This window comes from Thunnus maccoyii, chromosome 21 (assembly GCF_910596095.1).
Source record: "Thunnus maccoyii chromosome 21, fThuMac1.1, whole genome shotgun sequence".
Classification (NCBI taxonomy): Eukaryota; Metazoa; Chordata; class Actinopteri; order Scombriformes; family Scombridae; genus Thunnus; species Thunnus maccoyii.
This window is the reverse complement of record NC_056553.1, coordinates 27,311,819-27,326,889: the sequence shown is the minus strand read 5'-3', so window position 1 is coordinate 27,326,889 and position 15,071 is coordinate 27,311,819. Positions and strand designations below refer to the sequence as shown.

At 39.8% G+C, this 15,071-nt stretch overlaps 1 protein-coding gene across 4 annotated transcripts in view; it reads left to right on the top strand.

Moving 5' to 3' along the window:
• Positions 1 to 3,023: 3,023 nt before the first annotated feature.
• c1ql3a (complement component 1, q subcomponent-like 3a) overlaps positions 3,024 to 15,071 on the top strand; it is a 45,142-nt gene continuing 33,094 nt past the window's right edge. For 2 of the 4 annotated variants that reach the window (XM_042399418.1, XM_042399420.1), the window contains exon 1: positions 3,024 to 3,675. In XM_042399418.1, coding sequence (XP_042255352.1) covers positions 3,085 to 3,675 — 591 coding nt within the window. In that variant the 5' untranslated portion in view covers positions 3,024 to 3,084. Of the gene's footprint in view, positions 3,676 to 5,182; positions 5,759 to 15,071 lie in introns of those variants that run through there. The other 2 variants (XM_042399417.1, XM_042399419.1) reach the window with 2 other exon arrangements.

Here is a 15,071-nt window from a genome sequence, read left to right as displayed (position 1 = left end):
CACAGACATGCGTCTGTTACAGATATTAGTGAGCTAGGCAAATGTAAAAATTGTGAGAAATAGGCAAATGTCTTTTTAATTTAAGGTTTGGTAGTTCTCCTAGAATAACTCAAGTCCAGTCACCACACACTATGCCACTGTGTATTAATATTATTATTAGCTTGTCACGTGGCCTAATATGTTCATCCTATGAACCACAAGGACCAAGAGATGGTGATGAGAGAGGGGGTGAAGAGGATACACCAAATGATGGCAATGCTGTCTGAGACATACTGGTGGACAATTTTTTCACATAAACCAGACCAGACTTGTGAATCTAGGGCTCAGGCCATACTTGTGCCCGACAAAATACTTAATACCTGATAAATGAGTATATGACTTGATTGTTTTATTGCATTTTACTTTGTTTATTTGATTTGAGGGACACAGAGATGGTCAACAAAACAGGTCTAAATAAATAGAGAAGCAAGCTAAATAAACTAACAATAGATGTAGGTCTACATAAATAATGTACATAAATAATTATTTAAGTAGACCAAGGTAATGTAATTCATTGACAGAATCAATAATAAATGTTTGTTCACTGTGCTTTGCATTCTTCAACTACTGTGTTGTAGTAGTATGTGTTTTAAAATCAGATTATTCTTTTCCATTTCTGATTTGGAAATTTCAAGCTCTGTTTTTTTCTTCTGCAGCAGTAGCACTTCTCTCTGTAGCTCTGCCAGATCAGTTGAAACAGGTACAAATGCTCTTCTTTGGGTGGTAGGCTGGGGTCTTTCCTTGGGTCTTCATGCTGTTTTGCCTGATGATGGAATTGGTTCAATAAATTGGTAACTTGGTTATTGGCCTTTCCTTTAAATAAATACGGAAATTTAAAGACATGTAGTAAAATATATAATGAACCAACAATTTTTTAAAAATGTAATTTATTCTCATTTTCATGGTAACAAACATATGGTATTGTAGTTTTTTTTATTTCACAAAGCTCTTTTAAAGTCATTTATTTAATAGTAGCATTTTTCCAATGATACCTTTATTTCATAATGTCACTATTCCTCTGAGTTGTTCCATTCCACTCCCCGCCTCATCACCTTTCAGCTTCTTAATCAGCAGCAACTTGCTAGATCCTGTTAGCAAGAGTAACCAAAGATAAAGACATGCTGTTCACACAGTCTTTCCTTTGGGCAACATCTTTGGAATCAATGCTGCTGAGTAAATTCTGAATTAACCAGCTACCTGCTGCTCTTACAAGCTTCTTTATTGAAAAGTGACGTGTCCGGGGGAAAAATACTGATATGAAATGAAATGGATTAAAAAAACAACACATTTTGAAATCCATAACAAAAACAAAATGAACTCCTACAGCAACTCCATAGTAACTTTGTTACAATGAAAATAAGGATTTCCCTTTGTAGTAATTGTCAAAGTTCAAATTATAAAGGAGTTTTCACTTACATTTGAACATTTAGGGGGGAAATTGGGTGTAGCAGAAAATGTATATATAAATTCTGAATGAAGAGTGAAGATATCAAACCTGAGGGACTTGTTAAAGGCTGTTTTCCAGCAGTGGTGCCACCTGGCTGAGGGGGAAAAAGAGCTGTAGCTCTCCCTCTCATGAACCAAAGGCCAAACATCATGCAAAGATTGCTGATTTCAGTTTTCGTCCTGTAATGTTGGATATTTGAAAGCCACAAAGAAGGTGCAAATGTTACAGATGTGTCGATATGTGACAGAGGCTTTATTTGTTAAAGGAATAGTTTGGCATTTTTGGAAATACAGTTAGACTAACAAAAACAGCTCTGTAATTTTTTCGGGACATTTTTTTAGGACATCTTATAAACAGGTCACTAGATAAAAAGAAATCAGATTTAGCTTGCTTTAAGTGCTCACAGCTCAATGAAATATGTGACCTTTGAGGCGTCAAAGTCAGAAGGACTGGGAACCACTGCATTAAACCACTTTAACTTCACCTACTTGTTCAGAGAGATTTCAGCAGGGCTCACTGCATGAAGCTGGTGAAGTTCTGTCCCCTTTTTATTATTTTGTCATACTGTTTCAGTTCCTCGCCTATTCCTGCCTTCTATAAACCCTCCATAACAATTCATCATTCATTGCACTGATATTGAGTGAAGTGGCAATCCAATGATCCTTTGTTACCTTCGCAGCTCATTTTCAGGGACTCTCAATAAGTGGACGTTTGGAGGCCTAATGAAGCCAGCGAAGACGATGGTAGTTCGATTTTAGTGGCATCACCGTCACTGCCTCTATGTCCTCCTGATTCATGAGACAAATGACTGTTTCTTTATGAGCACAATCAATTAATGACTAAGATGTTTCTAACGTTGTTTCACCTAAGCAATATTTATCAAAGTCTGAAGCCTGCTAAGCTGTTTTCTTCTGATGTGTTTTCTTCTAACCATTTAGTAACTGTCTTTATTTATTAAGGCATTAATTGCCTTTTTAAGTTGGTTGTTCTGGCATTGTGTAATCTGTTCAGTATGACGGAGCATCGGGATCCTCTCTCTCTCTCTCTCTCTCTCTCTCTCTCTCTCTCTCTCTCTCTCTCTCTCTCTCTATCTCTCTCTCTCTTTCTCTTTGCTGTGCTCCTGCTGTGTCTCTGCGCTATTGATTCTTTGAGCCTCTAGGCTATATCAGGCATACGGTCTAACTGGTTCTGATCCGTATTAAGAGTCCAGCTGCCGTACAGCCACTTTAGTTCGGGACCTTTGGGTCAAAAAGGGGCCAGACCCCAAGTCTGGAATTAAGAACCTCTCGGAGATGCTGAATCCAGTGCTTGTGGAAATCACCAAAGGCTGAACTTTCAGAGAGACTTGAATAAGCAGCGCATCAGCAGAAAAAGTGTGGATAAGAGAGAGACGAGGACGCCAAGGGGAGGGGGGCTCCGCTTTAAAAAGTTAATTAACATAACCAACAAAGTGTAGCTCTGCTACATTTTTTTTTCTTTCAAGGGTTACCTCTCCAGTCAGCAAAATTTCACCCAAAAGCAGACAACAGGATCGTCCTGCGCTGACGCGCCTGGTCGGCAGGAAGCGGCTGGTAGCGGCGGGGGTCCTGGGGGTCGTTATGGTTCTGGTTCTGGTCATCCTCATCCCAGTTCTGGTCAACTCAGCGGGGACGGCGGCGCACTACGAGATGCTCGGTACCTGCAGGATGGTGTGCGACCCTTATGGCACTAAATCTCCCACCAGCACCGCCACGGCGGACACAGTCCGAGACAACAGCCTCGTCCAGTCTTTACCCACTTTTATCCAAGGTCCGAAGGGGGAACCGGGTCGCCCGGGTAAGGCGGGTCCAAGGGGACCTCCTGGTGAGCCAGGACAGCCCGGTCCGGCGGGGCCGCCTGGGGAGAAAGGTGAACAGGGCAGACCTGGTTTACCAGGACCGCCGGGACCCAGCGCAGCTGCCGGTGCAATTAGTGCGGCCACCTACAGCACCGTTCCCAAGATCGCTTTTTACGCAGGGCTGAAAAAGCAACACGAGGGCTATGAGGTGCTCAAGTTCGATGACGTGGTGACCAACCTGGGAAACCACTACGATCCGACCACCGGGAAGTTCACGTGCTCCATCCCCGGGATTTATTTCTTCACTTACCACGTCCTGATGCGCGGAGGGGACGGCACTAGCATGTGGGCTGATCTGTGCAAGAACAACCAGGTAACAAAAACTGTGCATGTAAGAGCATAACACTAACGACACAATCTAACAGTCCACCCAGCTGTCAACGGTTGGCTGTAGAGGACAGATACAGTGTTTGTTTTAAAACAAAACAAAACAAAAAAACGTTTAGCCTATTTTTGTTGTAGTTAGAGTACACTACATTTACTGTAGCATAAGCCTACACACCTCATCCTTCAGATACCATCTGATATAAACTGAACTACTGATTACAGTTAAAGTTCAGGCATGCAGCAGCAGCTCTCATTATTCATGCATTAATAAAACAAGCCAAGCATTCACAGCGCAGCAGTTCACATGTGTAAGCATGATCTAACACAAAAATAACGACAAAAGGGAGTCTGTTACAAGGCATTGGTAGCTACCATGAAGGGGGAATGAGAAGAATGCAGGATGCAAATGCTGGTTATAGACTACATGTTGATGGGCTTAATGGGACAGAAGGTCAGAGGTCAGAATCTGAAGGGTAGATGGGTAGTTACTGTCCTCCTCACGGAGGCTGGATGGAAAAAAGTCTGAGCACTCGGAGCAATGGTCAGGAAAGCTGTCTAAAATGTAGACAATTCACTGTGAGTATAAAGATCCCCTGACATTTTCAATAGACCTGTTAACTGCATTCCACAGGACAACAATGTTGCAGCAGCCATGTGGGCTTGTGTACATCTGATATAGGATCTTAATTTTATCTGTTTTTTCTGTAGGTAGGCTAATTTCATATTTTACTAAACCAGAACAAGAGTGGCAATTTCTCTGTGATCTCAATGTTTAAAATGTATATTTCTCCATATTTTTACACCCAATAATCATGATGGACAAATTATCCAGAATAGTAAATTATCAATGCATTATATTGATGCATAATGCCATGTTTTAGCTGATCTGAGTACTAAGATGTGTAATTAACTCATATACTTTTGGCTTGTTTAAAATGCAGAAGTGCATCAGAGTTGATATAATTACTGCATATTTGCAGCAAAATGAGTACATAAAAGAATACATATATAAATATACATTTCACTCTCTGGTTTACCAAGTTTCCTGTCTGGTAAAATTAAATAAAAGTGCATTTCAGCTCCATTCCAGTTTTGTTAACAAGTTCTGGGAATATTACCTGAATATCTGAACATAACATTTTTTCATGGTTATGTGAATTCAGTCAGGGAAAATGAATGACCAGGTTTTTTTTAAATACCTCCACAGAATGTCTGGAAAAAGTTACTTGGTAGTTTCTAGATCATTCCTGCAACTGCAAATTGTTTGCTGTATGGTACAAGACAGTCAAATATAAAGGAGGACACTTTTGTAGTGCAAAGAGTAAAAATAAGTAAATTGAAAAATAAGTAAATGTACTTAATGTACTTACTGCTACAACTACTAAATAGAATTAGTAATAACAATAACAATAATAATCATAATAAAAACTGAGGATCTTCGGAGGCCCTTTGCTGCCTCCTGTCTCCTTGGCTGTGTGTTTGCTCCATAACAGTGTCCTGCTCTCTCTGTGGTGATCAGGCTTTCAGCAGCAGATCTAATCCGTGGGGTAAACCAGTGTTGCAGCATCGCTCCACCAAGCACATCCCTCCTGCCTGTCAGCCTGCTACTGTAATAGTGCTCCAGACCGCAGCGAACACAGCAAACATCTCTGGGATTAAACCAGCAGAACTGCACTCCATGACAAATCAGATGCTGAAAAACATGTTTCAATTAGGACTACTACTGCTGAGACTTTTAAATATGTTCAGAGGGAAAAAAGAACACATTTCTGTGTGAATAATCAACACAGTGAGACTACCCATATCCTTGATTTGTCATCCATATTAAAATCACTTGTAAAATTTGACCTCACTTTATTTCATTGAAATAAGTCATGCTCTAAAATCTTTGCATCTTAAGAAGTAATTCTGTCTGTTATTTAGTTTTAAAAATCAAATTCAGATATCTTGTTTCAACTATTTTCTAAAATCTTCAACATTTACTTATCTGTAGTGCAGCGATCATGATTGTGTCAAGATACAGACAGCTTTAAAAAACAAATCCTTCAAACACATTTACATTGAAAAAAAGCAAGAAAATAAAAGAAAATAAAAAGCAAAGGCTGACCTGAACCATGACTCCTCAATCTTTGCCTTCTGACCTCCCTTCCTTCATCAGGATAAAAATCAATCTACCAACCCAGCTTAAGTTACCTATGATAATTCCAGCTCAGAAACAAAAATAAGACGCTAACTTAGTCCAGCCGATGTAATGAGCAAACAGCACGGAGGGAGTGAGAGTTATCACCAAAACAAACAGCTAATTTCTTAAGCAAAATGCAAATCCTCCTTACAAATAATCACATCATCACACAGGCTGTGTGCACTTCAGAAGAATAAAGGTGCATGACAGCCACCCCTCTACCACACAAAACCAACAAAATTTAATAAGCCTACACATCTCTCTCTCTCGCTCTCTCTCTCTCTCACTCACACACACACACACACACACACACACACACACACACACACACACACACACACACACACACACACACCACAGCGTGCACACAGTCAACATTAGCAACATGTGCATATGACATATGACTGTTTTTCCAAATAAACCATAGCATACACAACAGTGGCAGCAGTGGCCAGAATAATATCAGTTGGCACAGCGGCTGTTATTAGATTTTTAAAAATGTACCCTTTGATGATCGCATTAACGAAAGTTACTTGAAAATGAAATCCAGGAGTTGGTTTTAAGCACCAAATTAGCTCTGGTGAAGGTCTTCCTTTGCCGATTAACTCCAACTTTTCATTAAAAGTTAATCTTGAAAAACGCATGGATAATCCTCACTAGCCATGGTGTTACACTCGGCTTGTCTGTTTTTTTCTCGCTAACTTGTGATTTACAGCGCACAGTGGGTGGAACTAAACTGAATAGGCACGAGAAGGGTTTATTTCTTCAGAAACGTTTTGTTTAGATGTTGATTGTGAAATTGTGAATTGATAAAATAAAATTAGAACTGGTGACTTTTTAAATATTCTTTATTGAATATAATAGGCCCAGACGGTTTCCCTCGTGGTGCGCATGCACCACATAGCCAACGTGGATTCACATAGCGAAGCACAGGATCTGATACGCAATAAATGATAAACATGGAATTTTGAGGGGCAGGTGTCTTTCCTGTTTGGTGTGTGACAAGTATGAGCCTGGACAAGATGCAAACCCATGTGGGTACTGTGGCTTTCCACCTGGAGCACATCTCCGTACTACTGATGAGTCAGCGGCACCGTCTACATCCACTTCTTCTGGCAACAATGCATTTGCTCAGGTAACAATACGCAGGCTGCCTAACTAGCTAGTCCAGTTGCTAATGTTTTTAGCCAGCTAGTTTCATCTGAAAGCTCCAAATGTCTTGCTTGGGCCATAGCCTATCGTTCAGGAGAGTATTCTGAACAGTAGTCACACCATGCTGTAAATGTATATTCATGTTTCATATTTCATATAAACTAATAGTACAAGAAAGTAACTTTAAATGGACCTGGATGTGTTGTGTCAGTCTTATGCTGCCACCCACTGCCCCTACAGATATAAAACCTTCAGTTACAAACAAGGGCAAGTTGCAGCACATAACACAGTGAGTCAAAAATACAGAAAACAATGAAAATTCTGATGAATCTAATATCACAGAACAAGAGAACAATAAAGTGACTACAAACGAAGTATACAGCTCTGATGTTTTCTACTGTTTAAATTACAGCCATCAGTCAGACAGACTGCTGACAAGCTGATAATACTTGTGTACTTAAAATATATCGTAGCTACACAAATAGCATGCAGTAGCTCGCTACAGTGGAACACAACTTGTATATTAAATGTATACACTGCAGTACAATACAGATATGTCCTATTTTAGATATGAAACTTTAAATATGCATTTACTACATATTTTCAGCAATGTGGCCCACCCCTGAATGGTGGGATATCAATAACAATTTATGTCCCAAGCAAAACATTGTCTGTTCTGATTGTAAATGCTTTAAAATCCTGCATGAAAGGCACTATATAAAATAATGTATATTATTATTAGATACAATGTCATATTTGACATGCCAGGAAATACAGATGGGGAAATGACATGTACCTTGATTATAGCTGGTTCCTATAATTCACCATCTCATACTGTTGTTGTCCATTTGCTTTCACAGCTGTCAGAATAAAGACCCAAAGGCAGCAAAGACCAAGTTCTCAAATGCCATTCTCCCAAGTTTCTACAAAGCCTTTTACCCTGCATGCCTTGATGACAAACAATTTCAATCACACTTCCTCCAAGAAAGAAACAGAGAATTCCTCAGCAAGGAGGTGACTGACAGATGTCAAAAGATCCTCTCATTTGTGCAGGGGGATAATCCAGCCAGTGCTGGAAGATTCCTGCAGGAAGAGTTCCACATCAAAAGTGAGCATGACAAAGTCACCTGTACCATCAACCCAATGCTGCTGAAGGAGAGAAAGAGCATTGCAGACCATGACAGTAGCCTGTTCAAACCTGATGGACTACACCTACATTCTGGTCATTCCTTGATGCATGACTTAAAAACAGCTTAAAAAGATAGACAAATTGGTGAACACTGTTAAAGCCACTCATCAGAGATTGGGTATGGTCCTACAATGGCTGAAGCACTTTTTCCCTGAAGAGATGTCAAAAAAAGGAGTACGCATGAAGAAACAACGACGTCATAAAACAAAAAGGAATAAAGCGAAATGTCTCAACACAAATACAGAACAAATCCCCCAGTAGCCCAGTAACTGCTGCAGTGATCAAATCTAATATGATTGCAGTGCTGACATATAAGCAGGGTCGTTATATTTAAAGCATGTTGCAAGATTCTAACACTGATGAGAAGGGAAAACACAAGATTCTTGTTGGTCTCAATGACTCTACTAAGAAAGGGTTGCAGGAAGCCCACCAGAAGTGGCACGGGTCCTGCAAGGGAGACTGTGAGTCAATCCATTGTCTCTTTGAACAAAAAACTGCCTCCTTCTTTCAAAGGCTTGGTGGTCAGATCAGGATATGCGCCATATCAAACAGGACTGCCACAGCTAGGGCTGAGCTGGACATGCAGACCCTAGAGGACTGTACATCAACAATGGATCTGGATGTCTTGCTAAAGAGGGTCTGCTTTGAAGAAAGTGTTGAGCTTTTGGTCAGAGCAAAACTAGATGCCTGGTCTTTCTAACATAAATGGAAAGTGGGACTATGCATACAAAATGACATGTAAATTGCATCTCTAACATAACCCCTTTCCTATTGAAATATTTTACAAACATCACTTACACACTCTGTAAAAAAACTTTCCAGGGGTTATTGTTATGTTTGTTATTATGTTTTGTTTCATATTGCAGCAGCATCTAAAAAGATCAAACACATCAGTACCTGCATAGTGTTCAGTATTCTGCAATATTGTCAGATCAGTCTGAGTACTCAAGTCTTTTGTTGTATTGGATAGGATTATAGTTCAAAAGTTCATACTAGAGCTGCAACGATTAGTGGGTCACAGAAAATTAATCACCAACAATTTAGATAATTGATTAATCACTTTGATTCATCTTTCAAGAAGAAAGTGTCCAGATTCTCTGGTTCCAGCTTCTTTAATGTGAATATTTTCTGGTTTCTTTAGTCCTCTGTGACAGTAAACGGAATCATTTTGGGTTGTGGACAAAACAAGAAATTTGTGGATGTCATCTTGGGCTTTGGGAAACACTGATCTACATTTTTCACCTTTATCTGATATGTTTCCCTTATATTCATTCAGCAGCGGCGCATCGCTGCAATCATTAATATCAACGGACTACTAATGATTTTCACTCGCACACTGTGCCAGAACAATAACACCCTAAGTTATTGTGAATTTTTTAAGTCATCCTCCCTCTCTTTGTTCTTCAAAGGACATCTACGTGAAAGGTACAAGAGTGGCGTAGCTCCATTGAGGAATAAGGCAGTGCGTGTGTGTATGTGTATGTGTGTGTAAATGTGCGTGTGGGTGAGCGGCAGAAATGTGACGTTAACGTGAGCAGCGCAGAGGAAAAGTTTAGCAGTAAGTTGTCAATCTGGCAGTAAATGTAGAATACAGGCTGTGTGTCAGTTAATAAATGCTCCAGATCCTCAAGACAAAGAAAATACTCATCTATTGAAAGGGATTAGCCCCGAAGTTAGCAACAATGCGTTAACCAGGCTCACTTAAGGTGGACTGACTTTTAAGGTGGACCAGCAATTCTCATTTTAGTGTCAATCTCAGGCGCTCTTTAACAGAGAACGGAGAAATGTCTGATGAGTCTCTGTCTTGAGTTTTTCATATGCCCCCAAATATGACTACCCCCCCCCCCCCCATCATTCCTATACAAATGTTGTTTAAATAATTTGCTTGTAGTAATCAAGTAGTCTGCTTACAGTGTTCATTTTCAGTCTTTTCATATGTGAAAAAATATGGAAAAATTTTTTAAACTAAGGTAATTCTATTTTCTTTTTAGCTTACTCCCATAGTATGGTATGATGTGTATTTAGTGGCTGTGACACCATTATCAGGCGTTGTGGCGCACCTCCGCAGGCGTTGCGGCACAGTGTTACGGGTTGCCTCCGAATCCTAAACGCACAACGCTTTGGGCTGGGAGGCTGCATGCACGTTGAAATCATGATGGGAAAAAGAAAAGGAAAAAGTCATTTTGTCTCTGTGAAAAATATAGTCTTCTTGAAGGTTATGACAAACTGCCAAAAACAAGCCAACGAGATGCAGCAGCAAAACAACAAGCGTTTATACCATGGCTGTTCTGTATTTTGAAACAGTCAATAAAATTCAGTGAATAGCAAAGCTGTCCATTTCATTACTTTATATTCATGTAATAAATATACAAATGTCAATTAGATGGTAATCTGCCTGAGAAATTTAAAAAAAGAAAAAAAATCGGTTATAATCATCATCTGCTTATAGTGATCAATTTGACCCGGACAGGCGTGATCACTATAGCGGTTTCCACTGTATATGCAAAATTTACTTATGTAAATTACTATATAAATTACTCATTATATTACGTAATAAAGAGATTCTGATTATAATTTCGTTTGTTACTTGTTGCATAAATCCTGTGCTTGAAGTAAGTATCCAGATGATTAAAAATCTGCTTTACTCATTGTTACACATGTAAACATACAATAGAGTATGTGTACTATTTTAAAATATTGAATTAGACATTTTCACAATATTACCCCGATCCATCCACCCCGATATTAACATCAGTTGTAACTCAGCCCTGTATTTTACAGTTAGAAAAAATTAAAAGAAAAACATGCTCAGCCATTTGGCTCAAAAACCTTTCAGATACTGCAGTCTGCAGTGGTTCTCAGAATTGGCCAACTCATGAGCCACATTAACAAATATTTTTGAAAGCCACAATACAAGAGCGCCCCATTCCTCTATGCTATGCTAAGCTATGAAAATGGTCGGGAGTGAGGAAGTGTTATTTAAAACGGTACAGAAAAGCCTGAAGTAATGTAGTAAGCTACAGAGCTTGATCACTACAAATTCCATAATTGCAGCTTTAAATAGATAGCTTTAGATCTAGATAGATTTGGGCTGAAGAGCCCACCAGAATACAAAGTCAAGATTCACCACTTTTTGCCTTTTCAGGCCTAAACGCACTGGAAGCGTCTGACGTGCACGTTTCAAAGTACAGGTATTGTTTTTAATGGCTGAACACGCACTAAAAGTGTTATGAGGTGCATCAAACTGTCTTGATGCCCCAACTCTGACCTTGTTTCGCTTTTGGAGTGTCAAATGAGGACCCAGTGACCAACACTGTTTTCTCTGCAGCCGAAAAAGAGAGATAGCGCACGAACAAAACCGTTGAATTAGAGAAATAAAACGTTATATTCTGATTATTTCACGGTAGTTACGTTTTAAAGCACAAATCAACCATCAAGCACAACCATCAAACAGTCAACAGATGATTTACTGTGGACACAGACGTTCTTAGTTTCAGTTTCATTTTCCTCCTCTGCATTTCTCCTTTTCATTCATTCATGACATCCAACTAATTGATTTATTTATTTATTGAATGGGACAATGTGCAGTTTGAAACATTAAAGATGCACTGCACCAGAGTTAGCCTCAAGCTAATTTGCATCTGTAGTCCCCGACAAAAAACAGATAACAGCACAACAACAAACAATAAAAAGCAACCCCACCCCCCCCCCAAACAAAAAACCAAACAAACAAACAAAAAAACAAACAAACAAAAAAACACACAGAACATACCATACAAAATACAAAGCTACACACAGCACATCACATACACCCACAATGTCAATTAGAAACAATGTAAACTAAACTCAGCTGTGTGACCATTGAGTCACACAGCTGAGTTTAGATTGGTCTTTAGTACATGTTTCAGTCTGGTCTTGAATGTATTGATAGAACTACAGAGAAAGCTGACTTGAGTGCGATGAAATGGTATGGTACAATCGTTTATAGAGGATATTTTGGAGGATCTAATAGAACTTACTGAGTGTGTGTGCACAAAGTCACATAGTGGAAATTCTATAAACTAGGCACAAATTTGAGAATAATCTCAAATTCTCAAAACTCATTAATAATGTTATCCCATTTGTTGGGATAACATTATTTTTATCCCAACATACCCACATTATTAACCACACGTTCACATGTGATGTTGTCTCTCACATAAAAAAGCACCCCTTCAACCATGTATCTGTCAGACAGAGAAAGTCCAGATTTGAGTCAGACACAAGATGAGTTAGCAGATTTCTCTTTGCAGTAATGCTTCTGATGTTAAAATGTCCACTGAATTGCCCCTTTGGTTTCAGCTTCGGGTCCCATAAGACTTTTGCATGATTGACAGTTTGGAAGGTTTTGAATAACCTCTGCCTCATCACTGCAGGGTTTCGACACGCAGTGGAGTCAGCAGCAGGTTTTGTGAGAGAGACACTGGATGCAAGCGGTTAATATAAAGAACAAAATGAAAAACCTGTGTTGGTACTGTGGTGTTGGAATTTCAAATCTGATGCCTACAGTGTGCCATAGGAGCACACTGAGAATTGATGCACGTCAATTATCACTTTCAGTGCGTTTGAGCCTCCCAAATCCCGAGACATCTTCCTGACCACCTTCATCCTCACTACTTTCACTGTTAACTTCTATAAGAACTTCACTTTCAGAGTCAGCTTCTGACCTGATCTGATCTGGAGTATCCATGGCATCAATAAAGCTGGTGCAAACAACCCTACCTGTATGGGCCTCCACTATTGCCAACTTGGCTTTTTTCTTGCCAGGTTTAGCCCATGCTCGGACAAGTTCTTGTCCAGCTCTGCCATTTTAGTTAACATTCTTTATTGAGATTACTATTGTTTTAGTGACTTTCCTATGCTGCTGTTTTAAATCAACTGTTTTTACCATTCAATGTCAGTGTCAATATAAAATCATATGTGACTGCATACTCACCTTTGCAACTCCCCTTCAAGTCCTCCAACCTTAAAATGTTTTTCAATGAAGGTGTTGATCTTCTGTAAGTAATTATGGCCAGGGACTGATGATCTCTGTGTCTTGGTAGTTCTCATGTACTGCCGTAGGTAGTCCTAATTACAGAAGAACTGATAATCTGCAAAAACACACTGCCATTAATAGGACATGTAATCTAGGGCTGGGTGATATGGCCAAAATATCATATGATATTTTTTTGTTAGTTTTGATGATATAATGGTATTTGACAGCATATAGTTTTCAAGTACAAATTACAGTGTGCTATGACATATTTTATGTTATTATGTTGTAATACAATTGTCATGGTTCCATTTCAATAAAAAATACTTTTTCAGTATAATAAAGATCCATAACTTTGTATGGATCCATGACGTATACCTTCATATACCGTATACCTCTCAGCCTTAATGTGACTTTTAACAAATCACATGTTTCAGTATGTTCCAAAAAATAATGGCAATGGTGTGAGCATGTTGCTGTGTTTAAACATTTGCATCAGACTAATCGGAGCAAAATACCTTGCTTCTTCACAGTTAATGCTCTGATGTAACCAGACAGTGCAGGTGACTTGTCAATGCATTGTTGGATTTCTTCTGCCACAGGCCATGCATTCCTGTCCATCATCTTGTGAGAATGTTCTTCAAGGCTTGACTGGGACATTGTTTCCCTATCAATGTCTGACAAACCATGGGTTTCAGAAAAAAATCTTCCACCGGATTGCCCCTCCATCACAGATACAGTGTTTCCCCTAGGCTGACTGCTTTGGAGAGCCGTTCTCTGTTAAAGAGCGCCTGAGATTGACACTAAAATGAGAATTGCTGGTCCACCTTAAAAGTCAGCCCACCTTAAGTGAGCCTGGTCAAGTTAACGCGTTGTTGCTAACTTCGGGGCTAATCCCCTTTGATAGATGAGTATTTTTTTTGTCTTGAGGATCTGGAGCATTTATTAACTGACACACAGCCTGTATTCTACATTTACTGCCAGATTGACAACTTACTGCTAAACTTTTCCTCTGCGCCGCTCACGTTAACGTCACATTTCTGCCGCTCACCCACACGCACATTTACACACACATACACATACACACACGCACTGCCTTATTCCTCAACGGAGCTACGCCACTCTTGTACCTTTCACGTAGATGTCCTTTGAAGAACGAAGAGAGGGAGGATGACTTAAAAAATCCACAATAACGTAGTGTGTTATTGTTCTGGCACAGTGTGCGAGTGAAAATCATTAGTAGCCCGTTGATATTAATGATTGTCTGAAATTTTAGCAGCAGCGCTCATAATTTTGCAGCGGTGGTGTACTGCTGCTGAATGAATATAGGGGAAACACTGAGATAGCATCACCCACAAGGTCAAAAGAGTTAAACATTATTTTGGCGTTTCATCATCATAGTTCGTCCTTACCTAATGATCAATTCTATTATTGTAGCTTTATGACTTAAGAGTTCATGGTATCTATCTTATTAGACGTTGATTACAAATCAGTCCATGAAACACAGCTCAGGTCTTTTTGCTGATGAAACACTGCTTTGAACTTGATGCAGTTTTTGACTGGCATGCTCTGTGGTATGATAAATAGCCTCAGAGGACAGTCCTATGCAGCAATCCCATCCAGGATCCCGGTGGCCTGAGGTGGCTCCTCTTAAGCCCCTCAGCACCAACCCGGTGCACCTGGAACCTCCTCTCGACCTCAGCAGGGAGAAAAGGATGCCATCTGGACGGTTAGGGTCTCCAGAAGATCCATATGGCCTGGACTGTTTCCTTCAATGTTGAGATGGATGTACAGATGGTCTTGCTTGTCCAGGTGGTCGGGATCACAGCTGGTGTTTATCCTCTC